Source organism: Coenobita brevimanus, chromosome 20, assembly GCF_032717465.1.
Source record: "Coenobita brevimanus isolate Jiangsu-jjx chromosome 20, ASM3271746v2, whole genome shotgun sequence".
NCBI lineage: Eukaryota > Metazoa > Arthropoda > Malacostraca > Decapoda > Coenobitidae > Coenobita > Coenobita brevimanus.
This window is the reverse complement of record NC_136973.1, coordinates 24,166,996-24,192,981: the sequence shown is the minus strand read 5'-3', so window position 1 is coordinate 24,192,981 and position 25,986 is coordinate 24,166,996. Positions and strand designations below refer to the sequence as shown.

The following is a 25,986-nucleotide window of genomic DNA, read 5'->3' as shown; positions in this document are numbered from 1 at the left end:
TGCAAAGACACCCCAGCTGGTACAGTAGGCCTAAGAAGTGACGGCGGAGTATCCAGAAGTTTTCGGTCAGCGACAATAATTTTTATTGTAGCGTAATGCTGAACAAAAGGGAGCTTCAATAAACAATTAATATTAATAATAATTATTATTATTTATAAAATAATTTCCTTTACAATACCAGGGAATAATTTAAATTCGATTATTTCCGTTTCCAATATCTCCATGGACGACGACAGAAAGCGCGAAGGCGGCGTAAGCCAGTAAGCTATTTTAAATGTTTCGATCAACACGCACGAAAGGAGATAACAATTACTCAAAGACATGCAGTTATTACACTGCCTTTGGCCAGTTTTCCATTAAGAAAAATCTCTGGATTATTTAATATAAGCCAAAGGGCTGTCGGTGAAAGAAGTATAAAAAAAGAACCTCGATGTTTGCCTAGAGTCGGAGCTCCTTGCAGAATGCTAACTTGTCATAGTCTGATATCCTTAGTGCATAATCGATTAGCAAGAGTAATAAAATAATTGAGTTCAAAACTTCCAGATCAGCATTTTCTGTTCAGCAGGACAATACAGTTTATTTAAAAAGACAGATATTAAGGTTAAAAGATGGGGTAACGAGTGCGTGCTTTTGCATTGCAAGAGTTTATATGATCTCATATTTTGGTCCTGTTTATTATTTAGTGTAAGAGAAAAAGGCAGAATCTGTCACACCTCCTTACAAGTAAAAATAATTTTGCATCAGTTGGGGATAAAGTTGCTAATTATAATTATTATTGGCGAGAGAAAGACGAAATAAAAGGCAGTACGGTCTTGTGCTACCGCAGGTAGGGCATCATTACGAATAATAATTTCATTGTTATGGCATCCTTATTGTTGCTGTATCATCACCACAGCATCTGAAAATAAGGCAGTGTATTGCAGTCAGAAGAATTTTCCTTAACTGGTCTTCAGAACTAGAGCATCTGTATTTGAAAACATGGGAAACAAATAAATCAGGAACACGGAGTTATAGGCCTACTGCCCACCGCGCGCGGAGTAATACATTTCACATTCATTCAAATCGGGAAAGGTAACTATATAAGTGTTAATTTCTAATATATCACTGCCTCCTGTTATTCATTTTACATCATTCTTAGCGTGATATAATATATATTTTATTTGATATGACGTGATGAAGGCATTGAATATTTACCTTATATTCACTGTTTCATTGAACGTATGGTAGTGCAGAGTGACCGAAGCAATCTGAAACTCTGCCATCACTTCTTGGGGCGACTGTACCAATAGATCTTTTCCACGTGATGTCACGGGTCATGTGACTTTTGTTTACGTTGCCTTATTGGACGGCACATTGTTGGACATCTACAGAGAGAGAACTGCAGATTCCACAATGGTATTCCACTGTTGTGCCTTCGGCTGTAAGACATGGCAGAAAAGTGGGAGTGGGGTAAACTTCTGCAGGTTTCCAGCCAATGAGGAAAGGCAACAGAAGTGGATAGCTGCCGTGAAGAGGAAGAATTGGCAGCCGACGGCCTACACCCAACTCTGTAGCAGGCATTGCATATCAGGTAAGCCACGCCCACCCCCTCCAACCCCATCCCCATCTCCCCCACCGCCACCCAACCACCTCGCACACACCCCTACCCCACCAACACCCCCCCATCACTTTCCCATTGCCACCCCCACCCCACCACCGCCCCACACCACCCCTCACTCCCACCCCCAACAACCCCCTACCCCCCAATTTCGAACCCCCACCCCCCACCCCCCTCGCCCCAACTCCCCTCCACAAGCCCCCCATTCCCCCGCAATACCCCCCACCACCACCCAACCCCCCTTCCCCTCCACCCCCTACCCGTCCCACCCTTTACCACCCATTCCCAACCCTCCCTCACACCCCCACACCTCAAACCAACCCTAATCCCACCCTCACCCCACCGCCATTCAAACCCCCCACCCTCCCTCCACCTCCTTCCCGCACTCCCACGCCCCCACCCTCCACTCATTCATCAACTACTCGATCCCCCTTAGCCCCACGTCAGTAATTTACTGATTACCGAGACAATAAAACTGTATGTCAGTTCCAGCTAGACATATTACACATGTTTACCTTGAGGGATGCCCCGGTGAACTTTCACGGGGTGTTCACCAATAGTGATAGAGATCGCCATATCTGAGATCTGGTTTCGGTCTCCCGTACTTGAAACAGGTGAATTTCTCCTTAGATATGGTGTAAGCGTCCAGCCCCAAACACTATCTTGTTCCTGTACAGATCTTGGTGGCGTTGATCCAGATTTCTGCATATATCAGACAGTTCAACCTCTGACAGCCCTGTCAGTACAGCCATTACTGCGAGGAGTTTGCCGTTCAATATGGAGTCGTAAACAAAACTACGTAATTTCTGTGACGTCACTGGAAAAGGTCTATACACGAGTCCTGTATGTATTCAATATGGATGGTGCGTGTTAGCGCCAAAGTGGTGACATGTGGAGGTGTGAAGTAGGCAGGAGGACTATTAGGACTTATGGAACTCTTTCCTTTGCTGATTAATATTCCTATGCGTGATATGGGGATGCTTTGTGTGTTTCTCCATATAGATTTCATGATGGTGGTGGTGGTGGTGATGACGATGATGATGATGATGATGACGATTACGATGATGACAACGACGACGACGACAATGATGATGATGATGATGGTGATGATGATGACGATGATGATGATGATATACCCAGAGTCAGACACATTAAAAATACGAAAAACACGCAGGACACAATGTTTTAATAAATGAATTAAGTAAGAGGTTAACCAAAAAAATAAAGTGCAAGTAAGTAGGGGTAATTGAGGTTATTGATCATGTGGGTAATTATCCAGTGGGGGTAATTGCAGTTGATTAATGACGGAAGGCAGTCAGCTTGTTATTATGTTTGTTAGATAGGGACAAGGATAACTTCACCTCATATTTAACTTGCTGGAATTCTTCCTTGCCTTTGCTGGTTAATATTTACATGGAACCTATGATGGGGTTTATATGTTTCTATGTACGTAGAGAATTCTTTTATAATAATAATAATGAAAATAATAATAATAATAATAATAAATAACACCTATACTACTATTACTACTACTATTACTACCACTACTACTACCACTACTACTACTACTACTACTACTACTACTACTGCTGATAATAATAATAACAGCAACAATAATAATGAAAATAATAATAATAATAATAATAATAACAATAATAATAATAATCATCATCATCATCATCTATCTATCTATTGCCAGACGCCTCAATCCCGTTCGGGGTGGCCACAAACAAATCGCCTCCACGTCGCCCTGTTCCCCCCCATTTCACTGCCCCGCTCCCAACTCACCCCCCCCCTCTCTCATATACCTCTCCACCCCATCCCTCCATCTCATCCTCGGCCTCCCCCTCCCTCTTCAACCCTCCACCTCACTCACATACACTCTCTTCGTCAGTCTTTCACCCTCCATTCTCTCCACATGGCCAAACCACCTCAGTGTATTCCTCATAACGCTTCCTATCACATCCACATCCACACCACAACGCTCCTTTATATCCTCATTTGTCAGCCTGTCTCTCCATGTGACTCCACAGGCTCCTCTTAAATAACTCATTTCCACTGCTCTCACTCTTGACTTGTGTCCTTACAGCAACGTCCAAGCTTCACTTCCATACGTTAGAGTTGGTATCACAATACTGTCTTGTAGTAACTTTCTGACTTCCATGCTCACTTCCCTGTTTCTTATCACTGCTTTCAAAGAACCAGCAACCTTTCTTCCTTGTTGTACCCTTTCAAGCACTTCACCCTCCAAACCTCCATCCTTACTCATCATACTACCCAAATACTTAAATGTACTCACATTTTCCAATTCCTCACCATCCAACCTCTCTGTACATTCACTGACTTCACCTCTCTCAAAGACCATCACTTTACTCTTCCCTACATTCACATTTAGATTCCGTTTCTTACACACTCTCCCAAACTCATCCACCGAGCCTTGCAGCTCTCCTTCGTCTTCACTCAACAACACAGTATCATCTGCAAACAAGAGCACAGGGAGTTTCCAAACACTACCCTCTCTAACCAAGGCCACTCCAACATCCACTACCCTACCTTGTACCTCTTTTATTACCCCATCCATGTACAGATTGAATAACCATGAAGACATGACACATCCCTGTTTCAACCCAGCCTTCAAAAAGAAATATTCACCCAGTTCACCATCCACACGCACTGCAGCCTTCGCACCATAGTACATACTCTTCACAGCATTCAACAACTTCCCATCTATTCCATATATTCTTAATACTTTCCACAATCCTTGTCTATCCACCCTGTCATATGCTTTCTCCAAATCCATGAAATCCACGTACAACTTCTTTCCCTTCTCTAGAAACTTTTCCACTAAAGATCTAAGAATGAATATCTGATCTACACAACCTCTTCCTTTCCTAAAGCCTCTCTGTTCTTCTCAAACTCATTCCTCTGTTCTTTCTCTAACTCTGTCAATAAGTATCCTACCATACACTTTTCCTATTATACTAAGAAGACAGATGCCCCTGTGATTACCACACACTTATTTTTCCCCTTTTCCTTTGTACAGTCGCCCCAAGAAGTGATGGCAGAGTTTCAGATTGCTTCGGTCACTCTGCACTGCCGTACGTTCAATGAAAACAGTGAATATAAGGTTAACATTCAATGCCTTCATCAGGTCATATCAAATAAATTATATATTATCTTGCGCTAAGAATGATGTAAAATGAATAACAGGAGGCAGTGATATTAGAAATTAACACTTAGTTACCTTTCCCGATTTGAATGAATGTGAAATGTATTATTCCGCGTGCGGTGGGCAGTAGGCCTATAACTCCGTGTTCCTGATTGAAATGTTTCCCAGGATTTCAAATACAGATGCTCTAGTTTTGAAGACAAGTTAAGGAAAATTCTAGTGACTGCAATACACTGTTTTATTTTCAAATGCTATAGTGATGATCCACCAACAATAAGGATGCCATAACAATGAAATTATTCTTCGTAATGATGCCCCACCTGCTTTAGCAGCAACTTTATTCCCAATTCATGCAAAATTATTATTAGCTGTAAGGAGGTGTGACAGATTCTGCCTTTTTCTCTTACACTAAATAATAAACAGGACCAAAACATGAGATCATAAACTCTTGCAATGCAAAAGCACGCACTCTTTACTCCATCTTTTAATCTTAATATCTGTCTTTTTAAATAAACTGTAATGTCCTGCTGAACAGAAAATGCTGATCTGGAAGTTTTGAACTCAATTAATTGTTTATGAACCTCTGCATTTTACTACTCTTGCTAATAGATTATGCACTGAGGATATCAGACTATGACAAGTTAGCATTCTGCAAGGAGCTCCGACTCTAGGCAAACATCGAGGTTCTTTTTTTTATACTTCTTTCACCGACAGCCCTTTGGCTTATATTAAATAATCCAGAGATTTTTCTTAATGGAAAACTGGCCAAAGGCAGTGTAATAACTGCATGTCTTTGAGTAATTGTTATCTCTTTTCGTGCGTGTTGATCGAAACATTTAAAATAGCTTACTGGCTTACGCCGCCTTCACGCTTTCTGTCGTCGTCCATGGAGATATTGGAAACGGAAATAATCGAATTTAAATTATTCCCTGGTATTGTAAAGGAAATTATTTTATAAGTAATAATTACTAATTTTTGTAGTTTATTGAAGCTCCCTTTTGTTCAGTCTTACGCTACTAAAAAATTATTGCGTGTTACCATACTAGACTTGAACTCCGCAAATTATTCCTGACTGTCCCTGAGCGATAGTTGTGAAATTTCAATTAGTTCCGCTTAGGATCTCCTATTATCGTAACTAACGAAACTGCTTCCTACAGTTTTGAAATATACAGGTACTTTGGCATTGCTTTATTGTTTTTCGTAACAGTTTTACCTATTAGGTTTCACCTCATAGAGATATAAGGAAGAGTATGTGCGCTGTCGCTGACCGAAAATTTCCGAATACTCCGCCGTCACTTCTTAGGCCGACTGTACAAGGGAATAATTATACCTGACTTCCAATCCTCCAGGACTCTACCTTCCTCCCAGGCCAATCTGCACATTTTCCACATCCATTCTACTACTATCTCTCCCTCATACTTCAGCATTTCACCACACACTCCATCAATTCCTGGGGCTTTCCCCAATTTAACTTTCTTCATTGCTTCCACAACTTCTATCCAACTGATTTCTTCCTGTCTTCTCACCTCCCTCCTCCTCCCAGCCATTCCCCAGCCACTTATACTCGCATTACTTCCATCCTCTATGTTCAACAATTCCTTAAAGTGTTCTCTCCATCTGCTCACTTTTTCTCCCTTCTCCACTAGTAATCTACCACTTTTATCTTTCACTCCTCTGCTAACTTCACTTCCACCCTGTCTTACTCTTTTCACCTCTTTCCAGAACATTTTCTTACAGTCTCTCCACTTTACACTCAAGTTCCTTTCAAATTCCTCATCTGCTCTCTTCTTACTCTCTCTTACTAATCTTTTCACCTCTCTCTTTCTTTCTACATATAACTCTCTCTTCTGCCTCTCAACTTCTTCCACGCCCCTATTTCTCATCCATTCATTGTATGCTTTCTTCTTTTGTGCCACAGCCTGTCTCACCTCTTCATTCCACCATGCTGTTCCTTGCACACCCCTCCATCTACTCTTCATCCCATACACCACATCACATGCTGCACATATTTCTTCTGTAAATATCCTGCACACACCTTCCATGTCCCCCATCTGCTCCAATTCATATTTGCCCAATCGTTCCTCCACTTCTCTCTTATACTCTGCCTTTTTCTCATCCTCTTGTAACCTTTCCACTCTCCTTACAAATACTCCTTCTTCCCGTCCTTCCCTTCTTCTATTTCTCCATCCTAATTGGACCTTGATTCTGGCCACCACCAAGTAGTGGTCAGAAAGTCCACTCCTCCAACCTCTATAAGTTCTTGCATCCATTACACATTTTCGCATCCTTTCATCCACACACACATAATCAATCATTGCCTTCCTTTCATTCAGTTCACCACCCACCCTTCTCATCACAGGCCATGTATACCTGTGGATCATTTTGTGCCTGAAGAGAGTATTGGCTATCACCATTCACCAACCCCCTTCCAGCACAAATGTCCACTAATGCACTGCCATTCTCATCTATCTCAGCATGCACACCCCACTCACCAACTATTCCATCCACCTTCACATTCCCTACTTTACCATTCATATCACCGATCAAAAACACTCTCTCATTCCTTCCAAACTTTTCCATGCACACTTCCACATTTGTCCAGAACTCTTCTCTCACTTTGCTTGCATGATCTTGCGTTGGTGCATACACACACACAATCGCCCACATTTGTATTCCAACTTTCTATCTTACCCACACAATCCTTGACCCAACTGATCCATACTCTCTTATGCCCTTCTTCCATCTTTTACTCACAACTATACATACTCCTTCTTTTGCCTTCTCATTCTCACCTACTCCTGCACATATACCCCATCCATACTCCCATTCTCTCACACTCTCACTACTCCATTTCGTTTCAGTTATTCCGCATACATCAACTTTCGCACCCTCAAGCACCTGGACAATCTCTCTCTTTCACCTCATCATTTGCTCCCCTTACATTCCACGTTCCGATTACCATGTCCTTTGTCCGGTCCTTGGTTGTCATCTTTTGGTCAATTAATAATAATAATAACAAATAATAATAATAATAATAATAATAATAATAATAATAATAACTAGAATGGCACTCAGTAGAGGGCATACCTCCACCAAGGCCCAACATGCAGTGCCTTTTAATTCCATCAAGTCTAATCCCAAATCAAACTTATAACCCTGTGAGCTGTAACACCATAATTCTAAACTACCCATACCTCTTCATAATAATTTTTAACTCACTGTACCAGCCAACAAAACAGTGCACATCATTTCATAACCTGCATTATGGAAGAATAATAGGTTGATACAAAAGAGAAACAAATGTGCACGAAAAATATCATTTATTCACATCAAGAAACATCATTTATTCAGTTCATTAATAAAACACTAAAAAGAGTCAAACTTACACTAAATTAACAAGTGTGTTCTCTCTGAATCTTCAACTGCAAATGAATATGATCTGATTTCAGCTCTGCTTGTATAACAGACACACATTCTGATGTCAGCATCCAGGTCAACAGCTTTTCCTTTGTCACTATTGTGAAATACAGCTGTTGTGAAATGCAGCTATTGCAAAATGTGTCTATTACAGCTACTGCGAAATGCAGCTATTGGGCAATACAAATATGACGTAATCCTCAACTTTGTTATTAGGTACAGCTCTGCAAGTTTATAGCCCTATTTGTTCCTGTACGGTAGCTGGAAAAAGACTACCCCCCTATAAAAGCACATTCAAATCCTCTGGATCCGGAATTGTATATGGATCCGCGCCAAACTGTACACATTCATAGATACGAACATCCTAAATACGCCTGATTTTTTTTCAACAAGATCTATGCAATATTCACTGAAAAATTTACGAAAATGTTGAAAAAAGCCCTATCTCGCAATGTTAAAGTGAAAAAAAAAAAAATGGATCCGCACGTTCATCTGGATCCGCACCAAAATTTAATGGATGTGGAAGATGTGCAGATTGGCCTGGGAGGAAGGTAGAGTCCCGGAGGATTGGAAGTCAGGTATAATTATTCCCTTGTACAAAGGAAAAGGGGAAAAAGAAGTGTGTGGTAATCATAGGGGCATTTGTCTTCTTAGTATAATAGGAAAAGTGTATGGCAGGATACTTATAGACAGAGTTAGAGAAAGAACAGAGAAATTAGTTGGAGAAGAACAGGGAGGCTTTAGGAAGGGAAGAGGTTGTGTAGATCAGATATTCATTCTTATATCTTTAGTGGAAAAGTTTCTAGAGAAGGGAAAGAAGTTGTATGCGGCTTTCATGGATTTGGAGAAAGCATATGACAGGGTGGATAGACAAGGATTGTGGAAAGTGTTAAGAATATATGGAGTAGATGGGAAGTTGTTGAATGCTGTGAAGAGTATGTACGATGGTGCGAAGGCTGCAGTGCGTGTGGATGGTGAACTAAGTGAATTTTTCTCTTTGAAAGTTGGTTTGAAACAGGGATGTGTCATGTCACCATGGTTGTTCAATCTGTACATGGATGGGGTAATAAAAGAGGTACAAGGTAGGGTAGTGGATGTTGGAGTGGCCCTGGTGAGAGAGGATAGTGTTTGGAAACTCCCTGTACTGTTGTTTGCAGATGATACTGTGTTGTTGAGTGAAGACGAAGGGGAGCTGCAAGGCTTGGTGGATGAGTTTGGGAGAGTGTGTAAGAAACGGAATCTAAAGGTGAATGTAGGGAAGAGTAAAGTGATGGTCTTTGAGAGAGGTGAAGTTAGTGAATGTACAGCGAGGTTGGATGGTGAGGAATTGGAAAATGTGAGTACGTTTAAGTACTTGGGTAGTGTGATGAGTAAGGATGGAGGTTTGGAGGGTGAAGTGCTTGAAAGGGTACAGCAGGGAAGAAAGGTTGCTGGTTCTTTGAAAGCAGTGATAAGAAACAGGGAAGTGAGCATGGAAGTGAAAAAGTTACTACATGACAGTATTGTGATACCAACTCTAACGTACGGAAGTGAAGCTTGGACATTGTTGGAAGGACACAAGTCAAGAGTGAGAGCAGTGGAAATGAGTTATTTAAGAGGAGCCTGTGGAGTCACGTGGAGAGACAGGCTGACGAATGAAGATATAAAGGAGCATTGTGGTGTGGATGTGGATGTGATAGGAAGCGTTATGAGAAACACACTGAGGTAGTTTGGCCATGTGGAGAGGATGGAGGGTGAAAGACTGACGAAGAGAGTGTATGTGAGTGAGGTGGAGGGGGGAAGAGGGAGGGGGAGGCCAAGGATGAGATGGAGGGATGGGGTGGAGAAGTATATGAGAGAGGGGGGTGTGAGTTGGGAGCAGGGCAGTGAAATGGCGGGGGACAGGGCGACTTGGAGGCGATTTGTTTGTGGCCACCCCAAACGGGATTGAGGTGTCTGGCAATAGATAGATAGATAGACTATTCTGGGCCAGAAGCCTCTGTGGTACAGTGGTAAAGTGTGCGTTTTCGTACACTGAAGAACGAGGGTTCGCGCCCTGCCAGGGTAATAAACTTTGGGAGTATTCTTCTGGCCACGTATTGCATTGGCGGACATCAGGGGTGCTGTGGTTGAACCAGTGTCGCTTACTATAAAGTATGCTTGCACCCAGTCGGCTTCCGTGGGCCGATTACACTTGGTTCACAGACTACACACACATCCAAAGCCACTCCAACACTACAATACTCTTACAAGCACTTCTCACCCTACATACAATCTCCTACCAGACAGCCTAAGCCACTTCGTAGAGATACATTGGCTGTATCATCCTCACTTCGGTTGGGATGGGCTGGTCCTGCAGTTTGCACTCAAACGGCTGATGAGATGAGATGAGATGAGATTCTGGGCCAAGGCCCATTCTTCTACCAAGTTTCGTGGAAATCCGTCCGGTGGTTTTTGTGTAATCTTGCTCACAAACAAACACACAAACGGACAAGGGTGAAAACATAACCTCCTTGGCGGAGGTAAATAAGAAGAAAAAGAATAACAAATAAAAATAATAACAAAACTAACCTGAACACTATGGTAGAAAAGACCTTAGTAAAATACTTTACATTCACACAATCACTCCCAGGGTAACAGGTCAACAAAACCCCTGACCCAGCCTGACCATTGGCGGTAACAAATGACCCCATCGCAGCCAGTGACCTGATTTCATTGACTGGCCCGGGTTTATTGTTTTTTCATTGATCTCTGAGCACACTTTTTTTAATTAAGCTTTTTTTGTGTGTCATGCAGTCAGAGAGCTGCCCCACCCCAATTTCTCTCTCTCTCTCTCTCTCTCTCTCTCTCTCTCTCTCTCTCTGTATGTGTGTGTGTGTGTAATCTCACGCGACATCAACTGCTGTCAGTCTGTCAATCACTGTTATAGCAGCGTTAATGAGGTCTGATATACTCCCTCATTACCTATTACACCACACCTCACCCACCTCTATGCCCCAGGGGGTGTGGGGGGAGAGGAGGAGGGGTTGGGGCAGGGTTGGCATTGATTAACCCTTGTAAGGTAACCTGGGGTCTATTGGACCCCACGCTATTTTTCTTAGTGTTTTTCATATATTACTATAAGGTCTTGGGACTTGGTTTTCCCTCTACCTTCCTGACTAGTAGACTAGTTTCGGGAGGTGATGGGGTCGGTTCGGGATCTGGCTCTATTTTCATGCTAAAGGGCCTTTGGGGTCCAGTGGACCCCAGGTTACCTAACATGTGATTTTTTTTTTTTCCATATATATCTTCCATACCAAATATTATTTATTATGACATGTGCTTCTCTTTTTTCTTACAGATACATTGGCCATTGGTCTACAGCAGACATTGATAGAAAACTGATGGAACATATCAGTTTTGGTATGGCAGCCACTAATTTCAGTTGGTATATAATTTGTCAATGTTTTTCGTTTCAATTTTCCTTACAATAATTCGTCACTTGTATTTTCATACATTTTTGCACCAAGTTGAAGGAAAAGGGCTACAGAAATTGTGTACAAGTGATTGTTTGAATAAAGTGTTGTAAGTATTTTTGGTGATTTTCTAAAGATTGGGGTCTGGCAGACCCCGGGTTACATGATATGTTATTGGAGTTGTAGGGTTACCTTACAAGGGTTAAACCAAACTGATTTAATCATGTGATTAAATTATTGATTTTTTTGCTAAAAAAAATCATTTCTTTAATATTTTTTATCTAAAAGTTAACAAAAATAAAATCTGAAGGTTTATAAAAGTTGTGTAACACTTTGTGTTGGCACTCATTTATTCAGATACTGAAGCATTAAGTCAGCAGATTTTGGAGAATGGTGCCTTTAGAAATTGCTACATTGTGTGACAGAAAATATATTTTTACATTTGTGTAACTAAGTATTGAAATTATTTGTACATCTGAAATAATGAGCCAAAAAGCAAAACTTGGAAATGTATCAATATTTTTTAGCTAATACGATGGCTAGTGTAGTTCAGGTCAAAACTTTTTCCAGTTTCTCAGGAGTTTGTCCTAACTTTGCAGTCTATATTTCAAAAACCCAAGCCATAAGACTAGGTAGGCTATGCTTGGTCACTTAAGGCCATGTCATGATAATATCAACTTAAGATTTTTCTGTGTGGTAATATAATCAGCTTTGGAATATGCTGTTGTATTACCACTGGCAACTCAGCCTTAACCAGTAGTGTACAGACAGCACTTGAACAGCTGTGTATCTGGATTCTGGGCAGTGGCTTTCAACCTTAACCATCAGTGGATAGACAGGACATGAAGTGCTAAGCCAACTCTGTTCCTTCTTTACCCCTGCACAATTGTTGACTCTATACAGGGGTTTTATCCGCCCCTGTGTGGAGTACAACTCTCATGTGTGGGGAGCCTCCCCACATACAGCTCTTCTCATTAGGGTGGAGTAAAAGGCTTTTCGTCTCATTAACTCTCCTCCTCTTACTGATTCCCTTCAACCTCTGTCTCTTCACCGCACTGTTGCATCTTTATCTCTTTTCTATCGCTACTTCAATGGTCACTGCTCCTCTGAACTGTCTGCTTGCATTCCTCCACCTCTACGACGGGCGCGTAGCACCCGTCTAGCAGCAAACTTTCACCCCTTTTCTGTTCAGCTCTTTAATGCAAGAGTTAACCGTTACTCCCAGTCCTTCATTTATGCAACAGGTCAACTCTGGAACTGTCTCCCTCTGCCTGTATTTCCTACTTCCTATGATCTCCAGTCTTTCAAACGCAGTGTGTCCAGGCATCTCGAAATGATCGGATCTTGAATTTGGCTCTCTCTTGTATTTTGTTTTTCTCTTGGAGGGAACTGTTATTGCGGGCTCGTTGCCTTTGGTTCCTTCTTCCTCACATAAAAAAAAAAAAGTATTCAGTATACTGCTTTTGAAATATTACCTATATGATACACAGAAAAATCAAATAAATAAAAAGTAAATAAATAAATCGAACAAATAAAAAATCATATTTTTATTTTTTGATTTAAAAAAATAAAAAAAATCACCAACCCTGGGTGTGGGAGAGGAGGAGGGGTTGGGGTGAGGAGGAAGGATAGGGGGAGAGAAGGAGGGGTTGGGGAGAGAAGGAGAGGTTGGGGAGAGGAGGGAGGTTGGGGAGAGGAGGAGGGGTTGGGGAGAGGAGGAGGGGTTGGGGAGAGGAGGAGGGGTTGGGGAAAGAAGGAGGAGTGGAGGGAGAGAGGGAAGGGGAGAGGAGGAGGGGTTGGGGAGAAGAAGAGGGGTTGGGGAGAGAAGGAGGGATTTGAGAGAGGAGGAGGGGTAGGGGAGATTAGGAGAGGTTGTGGTGAAGGAGGGGTTGGGGAGAGGAGGAGGGAATGGGGAGAGGAGGAGGGATAGGGGAGAGGAGGAGGGGTAGGGGAGAGGAGGAGGGGTAGGGGAGAGGAGGAGAGGTTGGGGAGAGGAGGAGAAGGGGAGGGGGAGAGGAGGTGGGGGAGGGGGAGAGGAGGTGGGGGAGGGGGAGAGGAGGTGGGGGAGGGAGCGAGGGAAGGATAGAGGGTGGAAATAGGAAATACTGAGATAGGGAATAGTGGAGGAGGGGGATGTGGTTCTACTGTACAAACATATCTCTTGTCCTTATTTTAACTTTTTATATCATGCATACATTTGAGTCTTAAACTGTGGCATACTGAGAACAATCATTGGAAAATTAAAAGGCTTACGGTGGTATGGTCATCATCATCATCATATTTTCCTTCTCCCCCTAATCATCATCATCATCATCATCATCATCATCATATTTTCCTTCTCCCCCTAATCATCATCATCATCATCATCATCATCATCATCATCATATTTTCCTTCTCCCCCTAATCATCATCATCATCATGATCATCATCATCGTCATCACCATCACCATCACCACCACCACCACCAACACCACAACCACCACCACCATCATCATCATCATCATCACCACCATCACTATCACCACCACCACCACCATCATCATCATCATCATCAGCAGCAGCACCACCACCACCACCATCACCACCATAATCATCACCACCACAACTACCACCACCACCAAAGCAATTATTTTCATCATCATCATCATCATCATCATCATCATCACTATCATCACCATCATCACCACCAACACAGCAATCATCATCATCATCATCATCATTATCATCATCATCATCGTCATCACCATCATCACTCAGCGTAGCACAAACACCACTCTCTGTTTTTTCATGTTGTGTTGGAACTAAGAGTTTTTACCGGAAACCTGCACTGCTGCTGAGCTAACACACACACACACACACACACACACACACACACACACACACACACAGGGTGTTCGTTTCAAACTTCAAGGAATTACATTTAAAAGTGGGACATTCCAGAGAAATGGACTATCCAAGTCTGCAGTCAGTCAGAAAGAGAGAGAGAGAGAGAGAGAGAGAGAGAGAGAGAGAGAGAGGTTTCGCTTCAAACTTAAAGCCTCGTACACGCCAAGATACAAAGACGCACAACGTTGTCTCTGGACTGTCTCGCATCTGTCTCAGAAAAATCTAAATTAGTCTGGCAACAGTGGCTAGACACTGTCTCTGGGTCACGTACACACCGAGATACTTTATCCAGCAAAAGTCGCGCGACAATGTCACTAGACTGTTGCGCGACTGTCTCAGGAAAGTCTAACGGCCGTATTCTTAAACACTTCCTTCCCTTGCAGAGGCATGGGAAGGAAATCTTTAGCCGAATTGGTATTCTTTAAAAAAAATCCTTCCCTTCCTGGGCCGCGCGAAGGGAAAGATTTTTCCTCTGGGCAGCAGAAATTATTGGAACTTGAAGGAATTCCTTGACCCTTCTCTTCAAAAATTCCTTCATAAATTTTGTGCTTTCTGTTGTGGTTCATTGCCTTATATATATTTAAAATGTTGACGGAAGTTACTGTATAATTTTATTGATGCAGTTTACAACGCTATACTAATGTTTAAGCGCTATTTGTGTCTCTTTAAAAGTGTTACCCATGTCGGCTGAGACAATAAGCCAGACATAAACAGAGCAGACGACGTACTACCTCCGATATTCATCCAGTCTTTTATGATCTGACACTGACAAATCTTATACATTATGGCCAGGGTCAAACGAGGATTCCTTTCAAGAAACATTTTGGTTGTTAATTTGCCTGAAAAAGGAAAATCTGCCGTCAAGGTCACATGTGTGGTTCGGCTCATGTCTTCCAGCTGGAAAAAAACAAGTGAGCGCCGCCATGCGAGTACACGAGACGGACGTTAACAAGTGATTCTTACACTTACTAATAACATTAAGCGTAATAATATTCCTCGAATATGATATATCAAGATATTGTCTTGAGGAGTGAACAAGCTGCGGTGTTGGCCAGAATGGCATTTATGGCTGAATACAAACCAACAGTATACTGTAGATGTGGTGGCCACCTCCCACGTCTCAAATATGTTGTGCTTTCATTATCCAGCACGAGATATGCGTGTTTTGATGTATTAGTTTATAAATTTAACGCTCCATCATACCAAATATCAGCAGGATGGGTCATTTTAGTTTAACAGAGCTACCAACCTGAACATTTTTCCTTCCCTTCCAAGGAAATCTTTACGCATACTGAAGGGAAAGAAAAATCCTTCGAAGGGAAGGAAAAGTTTAGAGAAGGAATTATTTTTAAGAATATGGCCGTAAATCTGTCGCTGGACAGTCGCGCGACAGTCCAGAGACAAGATTTCGGCTGTATCTTGTCTCCCACTAGATATGGGAGACAAGATACAAGTTGCTCGGTGCGGAGGGGTTTGGCAACGGATGACGGATTTTTTTTTTTTTTTTTTTTAAGTTCACATTTAAAAATGCACGCCTCCTGCTATGAGGCGTCAGTATTCACATATTTTAACATTATTAATGCATAACAGTTGTACATACATTGAATAATTATATGTATATGGTTCAATCCTAAATAATTACAGAGTATATTTATACACTCTAATTTTGCATAAAAGTTATACATCATCGATGAAAGATTATACTGTATGTATACGGGTCTGTCCTAATAATTGGTATATTTGCAAGTTTTACATACATCGTTGAAAAATTATGGGTATGTATATGGTTCAATCATGACAGTTATTACCTTTAGTGATTCCACTGTTGGTTTTGGCAATTATTTACACACACACACACACACACACACACACACACACACACACACACACACACAGATTCGTCCATAAATGTATATCTTCACATGTACATTTTGCCTGTGACTGGAATATCACTTCTTGAGTTTAATATGACAAATGTTGGTTGTAAACTGATATTTCAAAATTTACGTGGTGGATGGTTCAATCAGGGACGCGCTACAAAGTCGCTGGACTGTCTCTCGATTGTCTAGCAACAGTGCAGCGAGAAAGTAGCAGAAATGTCTAGCGACCGTCTCGCAACAGTCTCTAGAGTCTAGAGATTGTCTAGAGTCTAGACAATCCAGAGATAAAGTTGCCTTGTCTCCAGTGTGTCTCTGCACTGTCGCCCGTCTGTATCTGGATTGTCTCGCAACAGTCGAGATACATAGTCGCTCGACTGTCTCTAGACTTTGTATCCCGGTGTGTACAAGGCTTAAAGGAATTTCATTTTAAAGTGGGACATTCCAGAGAAATGTACTCCAGGTCTGCAGTCAGTCAGAGAGAGAGAGAGAGAGAGAGAGAGAGAGAGAGAGAGGGTTGTGTCTGCACTGTGGTAAAGCAAGAATGAGAGAGAGAGAGAGAGAGAGAGAGAGAGAGAGAGAGAGAGAGAGAGAGAGAGAGAGAGACTGCATTGTTGTAAAGCAAGAATTAGAGAGAGAGAGAGGTGCGTGGTGTCTGACACCACACACCTCTCACCCACTGCTCATTACTCATCCTTGTTCACACATTCCTACTCATACTCATTTATTTCCAACAGCTACTAAGTAGGATTTTGATGTGTATGGTGAGGTTCGACTATGACTAAACCTGTTGTGCACTACAATCAACGCTGAGATCACCAAGCCCTGAAAATTCCGGAAGTAATATCACCTATCAACAAAGCCCTAAAATTACCGAGAGTGAGATATTCTATCAACATTGCACTTACCGTCCGAGGCTGACATTAAGTGAAGATTTAAATATAGTAAAATGTGAGAAATGAGCTGTTAAAATTATTATACAGCCCGAAAAAGTAGATACTTTATTATTAGTAATAGTTGTAGTAGTAGTAGTAGTAGTAGTAGTAGTAGTAGTAATAGTAGTAGTAGTATGCCTTGAACCACCTTTGGTGGAGGAGGCATTATGTAATTGTTCTGTCCGTCCATGCGTGCACTGGTCCACGCATCTGTAACACTGTTGTGGCGCGATATCTCCTGAACCCATCCACGGATTTCCACGAAACTCTTGTCAGTGATCCAGTATGAAGGGACAATGGACTGGTTAGGTCAGCACTGTCAAAGGTCTAGGTCATATGGGGTCGACTTAATTTATCCTTGTGAACGCTATATCCCTTGAACCCCTCGACGGATTTCCACCAAACTTTTGTTAGTAATACAGTATGAAGGGACGATGGACTGAATCGGTAGAGAGGTGGCCAGTCCTAATGGACCGTGATTCGAATCCCCGCTGGGAAGGGAACAATTTTAGGATATGAATTTCATAAAAGCAGACTTTACTGATCTACCGAAAGTCCCGCCGACATGTAAAAGTATCACCGCTAATACCGATACACTAGTCCTGTATGAGGCAGCCCAATATGGACTGTGGGTGTTAGCGCTAAAGTGGAGGTGTATGGTATGCAGAACTACTGGGTCTTGGGAGTAGGCTGTGAAGCTTATGCCCAGATTAGGACACACACACACACACACACACACACACACACACACACACACACACACAAAGTAATCTTTAGTGTTATTTCAACCCACAATGAACCCTGTCATGGGGGTTGTATGGTGAGTCTGTGTGCAGGGCTTGGCAGAGGCACACCGAGTGACGCTTTGCACAGACAACTTGGGGCCTGAGTTCTCGGCATTTCATTAGTAGTAGTAGTAATAGTAGTAGTAGTAATAGTGGCAGCATTGGTGGTGGTGGTAGTAGTAGTAGTAGTAGTAGTAGTAGCAGCAGCAGCAGCAGCAGCAAAAGTAGCAGTAGCAGTAACAGTAATACTAGTATTGGTATTAGTAGCACTAGTTGTTGTTTCTGTTGTTGTTGTTGTAGCAGCAGCAGTAGTAGTTGTAGTAGCAGTAGCCCCCGGTTCATACAAAACGTGAACCCAGTGGACTGCAGGTTGAACTGCCCTTCTCCAGCAGTCCACCCTCCTTCTTTCGGGGAGTAACAAAGGAGTCAAGGGAGGTCTGAGTAATACCCAGCCAACGCAGCAGCTGGCTATGTTGGTGAGGCAGAATGAAGGCCAGATTTAACGTTAGAATTCACTACAGCTTAATCAATCGTTGTGAGTCGACGTAATTATCTATCTATCTATCTATCTATCTGTCTGTCCACTGGTTGTATTTAACTTTCATTCGCTCGTTGTGTGTATGTATAATCTATCTGTTTATCTATTGGTTATATTTAATTTTCCTTTCTCTCTTTGTATGTATCTAAAAGTCTCTCTGTCTATCTATCTATCTATCTATATACCGGGTATCTACCTGTATCTATCTACAGTCTATCTATCCATCTATTGGCTGCATTTAATTAGCATTTCATATTTTGTATGTATGTATATATAATCCATTGATATCTATGTGTATCTATCTATCAATTAATTTATCTATCTATTGGCTTCATTTAATTAGCATTTCATATTTCGTATGTATGTATATATAATCCACTGATATTTGTGTGTGTATCTATCTATCAATCAATTTATCTATCTATTGGCTGGCTGTATTTAACTTTCCTGTCTCCTTTTGTAGGTATGATTATGTGATCTATATATCTGTATCTATCCGTCTCTCTCTTTCTATCTGTCTATATATCTATTTATCTATCTAACCGTCCCTCTGTCAAACACATATCACACACATGATTTACAATTTCTCAGCAAAACATGACACATAAAAAGGTTGCTTGTTTTTCTCAATATATATATTTTTTTATTCATTCTTAATAAAACATGAGTACATATTTTTTTTTTTCCAAGCAGTAAAACAGAAAATTTCATCACCATAAAAGGAAACGTTTGTACAGAGAAACATTTTCATTATAACTTCAGCTGACACACACACACACACACACACACACACACACACACACACACACACACACACACACACACACACACACACACACACACAGTGTTTTGTTTTAATATGAAACATTGTCGTAAAGCCGAGCAGAACAGAAAAAAACGTTAAAATGTATAATTTCATGATGCTGAGAGAGAGAGAGAGAGAGAGAGAGAGAGAGAGAGAGAGAGAGAGAGAGAGAGAGAGAGAGAGAGAGAGAGTTTTGTGTAAGGATTCATCAAGCAATAGGTGAATTTTGTAACTAACCCAGCAAAACGCGGATTATCATTACCCTTCTCCGCGTTTTCACTCGGTTTGTCTGTTTGTCTGTCTGTCTGTCTGTCTGTTAACTTTACGCGAAAACTACAGGTGCGATTTTTGCTAAAATTGCAGGGATGATGAGCTATGACCTTCTGATCACCTGATTAGATTTGGGACCAAACTGGGCCAAGGCCCAGGCTGTAGGCCCAAAAAATGTAAAAAAAAAAGAAAAAAAAAAAAACTGTTTTCGCCATAACTCCTTTCAAATTCGTCATATCAACATGAAACCAAAACCTAAAGGTGCATCTTTCAAATCTGCATCCTATAACATGCCTCACTACATCAGGGGGGTCACCCCCTAGTTAGCGGTAGGGGGGGTCAGTGTCAGGTGGGTCGGGCCTAAAATTTCAAATGGGCATAAAATCGTCAATTTTCACCCGATTTACTCCAAACTTGATATGTGACATCTTTGACTAGATATCCTGTTGGGTTTATAGGTCAGCACTAAAATGACTGCCGGGGACGAGTTTGCTGTGCCTTGGCACTGCTTCTTGGTATTTTTTCTATTATTATCAATATAATTACTACTACTACTACTACTACCACCACTGCTACTGTTACTACTACTACTACTATTAGTAGTAGTAGTAGTATTTTGATAAAGAATAAAGGAAGACGAAAAATATTGCTTTATTTCTTTTAGTAAACATTATAAATATAAAACTAATATTATACTGAACAGAAAAGCCTGAACTACTTTTTCATTTTTACATTTTCTGGCTTGACTAATTTATGGATAAATTATATATTGATAAGATATAAATATATTCCCTACACACGCCTTTTCGCCTCCTGGCCTGCCCATCGCCCCGACCCAAACCTGTTACCTTCTATTTTATATTCAAACCTTCTGTTTCATATTTAAACACTCTTCCCAAAGCACCGCCACAACACACCTGCCTCCAATATACCTGTACACGTGCTTTCAAAATACACTAAAACTTTACATGTACACTGGCGGTCAAAATTTCTGTCCTGATCCAAGGCCCAACATGCATCTTTACCAACTGAGGTTCGGACAACGGTGCTTCGGGAGGAGGGGCATGAGAGGTGCCGGGGGTGGCAGGAGACAGAGGGAGGGATTCAGTGTCCACATCCATGGGATAAGTAACCAATATTGCCAGGATCTCCACGTGATTCACTGGTAAGGTTATACTAAATCAACAAGTATGAACACGATAATATATATACAGGTAACTATACACTCCGTGAAACATAATTTTTATGTGATGATTTAGAGGATCATGGTTAGTACTATGATGTTTCCCACCTCGCAGCGTAGAAGCAATCAGTTTGTATTTCATTTTTAAAATCATCGTTTGCATAACTGTGATTCGTTGGTTTCTTTGTAGAGGGGCCAGTCGTCGGTTATCACTGGATATTAAACTTTTCAGTGTATACTGTGCTGTACTATGGTCATACTTTTCTGTCTTTAATAAGGCTATAATTCATACCACACTTACAGGTATACCACCGTGATTTTGAGTCATCAGCTGAGGAAGGACTTTATGGCAAAAGCCTCGTCATTTCAATTAGTTTCGGGAGAAGGTGCTCGGGCTGAAGTTGGAAAATATATCGACAAATTTTAATTTAGAGGAAACTGAAACATCTATCTATCTATCTATTGCCAGACGCCTCAATCCCGTTTGGGGTGGCCACAAACAAATCGCCTCCATGTCGCCCTGTCCCCCGCCATCTCACTGCCCTGCTCCCAACTCACACCCCCCTCTCTCATATACCTCTCCACCCCAAAACCTCCATCTCATCCTCGGCCTCCCCCTCCCTCTTCCCCCCTCCACCTCACTCACATACACTCTCTTCGTCAGTCTCACCCTCCATCCTCTCCACATGGCCAAACCACCTCAGTGTGTTCCTCATAACGCTTCCTATCACATCCACATCCACACCACAACGCTCCTTTATATCCTCATTCGTCAACCTGTCTCTCCATGTGACTCCACAGGCTCCTCTTAAATAACTCATTTCCACTGCTCTCACTCTTGACTTGTGTCTTTCCAACAACGTCCAAGCTTCACTTCTATACCTTAGAGTTGGTATCACAATACTGTCATGTAGTAACTTTTTCACTTCCATCCTTACTTCCCTGTTTCTTATCACTGCTTTCAAAGAACCAGCAACCTTTCTTCCCTGCTGTACCCTTTCAAGCACTTCACCCTCCAAACCTCCATCCTTACTCAGTACACTACCCAAGTACTTAAACGTACTCACATTTTCCAATTCCTCACCATCCAACCTCGCTGTACATTCACTGACTTCACCTCTCTCAAAGACCATCACTTTACTCTTCCCTACATTCACCTTTAGATTCCGTTTCTTACACACTCTCCCAAACTCATCCATCAAGCCTTGCAGCTCCCCTTTGTCTTCACTCAACAACACAGTATCATTTGCAAACAACAGTACAGGGAGTTTCCAAACACTATCCTCTCTAACCAGGGGCACTCCAACATCCACTACCCTACCTTGTACCTCTTTTATTACCCCATCCATGTACAGATTGAACAACCATGGGGACATGACACATCCCTGTTTCAACCCAACCTTCAAGGAGAAAAATTCACTTAGTTCACCATCCACACGCACTGCAGCCTTAGCACCATCGTACATACTCTTCACAGCATTCAATAACTTCCCATCTACTCCATATATTCTTAATACTTTCCACAATCCTTGTCTATCCACCCTGTCATATGCTTTCTCCAAATCCATGAAAGCTGCATACAACTTCTTTCCCTTCTCTAGAAACTTTTCCACTAAAGATCTAATAATGAATATCTGATCAACACAACCTCTTCCCTTCCTAAAGCCTCCCTGTTCTTCTCCAACTAATTCCTCTGTTCTTTCTCTAACTCTGTCAATAAGTATCCTACCATACACTTTTCCTATTATACTAAGAAGACAAATGCCCCTATGATTACCACACACTTCTTTTTCCCCTTTTCCTTTGTACAAGGGAATAATTATACCTGACTTCCAATCCTCCGGGACTCTACCTTCCTCCCAGGCCAATCTTCAGTGAAACATGAGTTAAACAAATGCTTTTACATCAAGCAAACGCTATTAATGACACACAATAAAGTAATTAGTGTATTTATGACACAATTGGAAAATTACTACTTGGATATACAAGTAACTCACCTTGACTGTATTAAGAAAAACACTTTCATATATAATTACACCGATTTACGATAACCTGGGAAACATAGGGTGACACTGATATAAACATAATGCCAGGATTTTGGTAAATCATTGCCTACAGTATATACAGTACATATAGAATACATGCGGTATTACTTTTCATTATGAAAGATACTTCACACGTGATCAAAGAAAATTACACCATCAAGCATTCAAATGATGCAAACACATCAATACAAGGTCCAGCCACTTTGAGCTTGAACAACTTCATCAACCCTCCTGGGTACGGTTGTCACTAAATTATGACTAATATTTGCACGGTTCCTCACAGACTCCCAAACCTCACGGGCTTTACGTTCTACAGCTTGAATACTTATTTCTTCACCCACGTCCCAGTCCTTGCACATTATGGCCCATAAATTCTCTACTGGGTTTAGATCACAACCCCTTCAGGGCCAATCGAGGACTTCCACTTCTGGGTGCTGATTAAATCAATTCTTTAACACTGTGCACATATACACAGGACTCCTGTCGTGAACAAGTCTAACAGGATGAGGAAGTGGGATTGCCATATTTCGCACGGATGGCAATAAAACGTTTTCTAACACGTCAATGTATTTTTGCTCTGTAAATCTTCCTTCTATTTTCGTCAATTCTCCAGGTCCATTGGGCCACATCCATCCCCCAAATGATAGGTTCACCCGACCACTTTTGCCCTTCTGTATATTTTTCATCTTATTCTGTGTGTTTACTGGTCTCCAGCACGTTCGAGCCCCTGCTTCCACCGACGTGAAGCATTTCCCATCAGTAAATATGACTGTTCAAAAAATCTACGTCTGCTCCATAATACTGTAAAGCAAAGCCTAGTCTCCACTCTTTATTGGCTTGAGAGTTTTTATTTCTTGGCCGTCCTGTAACAGTGAAAGTCCATCTCGTGAATGGCTCTTCTCGTCGTCCGGTGATCGCAAGGAAGCTGTAAAGTCCAAGTAACCTGAGTTGCTGAACACTTTGACTGCTCGTTTACCACGTCCGCTATACTGGCGACATCTTGATTTCTCTTGATGATTTTCCCTCTTCCCACATCCCGATGATACGGCCACGGAAAGTAATGCTCAGGATCGTTTGCACTCTTCCCTTCACCCATGGCATTGTCGCGCCTCTCCGCTATTTCTACAGTGAATGCAAAATAACGCATTAGTTGGTATTGTAGTCTTCGACTGTTCATAGTTCACTACTGATTACACTGTACGATAACACTGGTAAAGCCATCTTGCACTACTGCTCTCTTCTACGTTCAAAACAACCTCTCTCTCTCTCTCTCTCTGTTTCGAACAACCACTCACGTCATTTCACTACACAATTATGGACCCTCCTGCCATTGCCACATTCTTGCCATCCATGATAACTTGCAATGCTTAAAGTCGCAATGAGTCAGCAGTCTCTCTCTCTCTCTGTATATATATATATATATATATATATATATATATATATATATATATATATATATATATATATATATATATATATAGTCGTACAATGAGTATGGGAAGGTTTGGAAAATGAGTATTCATCCATCCATCCATCATCCAATCCAATGTCGTACTAGTAGTAGCAGTAGTAGTAGTAATAGTAGTAGTAGTAGTAGTAGTGCTGGTAGTAGTAGTAGTAGTAGTAGTAGTAGTGGTAGTGGTAGTGGTAGTGGTAGTAGCAGTAGTAGTAGTAGTAGTGATGGTGGTGGTAGTGGTAGTAGCAGTAGCAGCAGCAGCAGCAGCAGCAGTAGTAGTAGTAGTAGTAGTAGTGGTGGTAGTGGTAGTGGTAGTAGCAGTAGCAGTAGTAGCAGTAGCAGTAGCAGCTGCAGCAGCAGCAGTTGTGGTAGTAGTAGTAGTAGTAGTAGTAGCAGCAGTGCAGTAGTAGGAAGAAGAGTAACAGCAGCAGTAACAGCAGCAGCAACAGCAGTAGTAGCAGTAGTTGCAGCAGCAGTAGTAGTAGTAGTAGTAGTAGTAGTAGTAGTAGTAGCAGCAGTGCAGTAGTAGGAAGAAGAAGAGTAACAGCAGCAGTAACAGCAGCAGTAACAGCAGCAGCAGTAGTAGTAGTAGTAGTAGTAGTAGTAGTAGTAGTAGTAGTTGTTGTTGTTGTTGTTGTTGTAGACCCAGGTTCAACTGAATATTAAACCCAGTGGACTGCACACAAGTTGCCACAGCCATTGCCTACTAGAAGCCTAACTGAAAAGGGACCCTGAGGTCAAGGTCACTGATCTTGTGCATGTCACCTTAGGTCATAAGTGTCTGCAGGACCACCAGGTTTGGTGGCTGTAGCTTTAATCCTTCATGGATAATTAGCTGACATCCAGAATATCCGTAAAAGTACCAATTGTTGACCCAGGAGATCTCAGAATAACCAATCGATTGGAACCATACTCCCTTCCGGCCTGCGTCCGCCTGAAGGTACTTTGTAGTAAAATGTCAGTGTCCCAGCTGAAGCGGTTCTCGAGACAGCATGGCTGACTTTTCTGTGTTGCAGATAATATCCCATGACCCGGTTGAGGGACTGCCACCATAGTTGGCCAAAAGAAACCCACAGCTGTGCCATTATGCTGACCACATTGGAAGGCTGTACGCCAAACAGCCTTTGATGTAGGCCAATGTTAAAGTATGTCAGAATATTATATATTCCCACAGCGATGTGGGAAGCTTTAATAACATTAACAGCAATAATAATAAAAAAAAAAAAATAATAATAATAAATGATTAAAAAAGTTTTGTTTTGCAAACATAAAATAAAATTTTAAAGAGAAGGAAAGTAAGATGAAAGAAAAAAGAGCAATGAAGAGAGGAAGAGAGAAGCAAAACATGGGTGGAAGAGAGAGAGCAGAGAACAATGAGACGAAGAGAGGGAGAAGGGATACCTGATAAAATGAGGAGAGAAAGAGAGAGAGAAAAGACAGGAGGAAGGGGAGAGGTGATAGATTAAAGTATTTGAGAGAGAGAGAGAGAGAGAGAGAGAGAGAGAGAGAGAGAGAGAGAGAGAGAGAGAGAGAGGATAACTGATAAAAATGAGAGAAAGGGAGAGAAAAGACAGGAGGAAGGGGAGCGG

At 41.7% G+C, this 25,986-nt stretch overlaps 1 protein-coding gene across 1 annotated transcript in view; it reads right to left on the bottom strand.

The window, feature by feature from the left end:
• Positions 1–25,450, bottom strand: part of LOC145391942 (uncharacterized) — a 204,183-nt gene extending 178,733 nt beyond the window's left edge. The window contains exon 1 of the mRNA XM_080266431.1: positions 25,261–25,450. Coding sequence (XP_080122557.1) covers positions 25,261–25,450 — 190 coding nt within the window. The remainder of the gene's footprint in view (positions 1–25,260) is intronic.
• Positions 25,451–25,986: the final 536 nt, after the last annotated feature.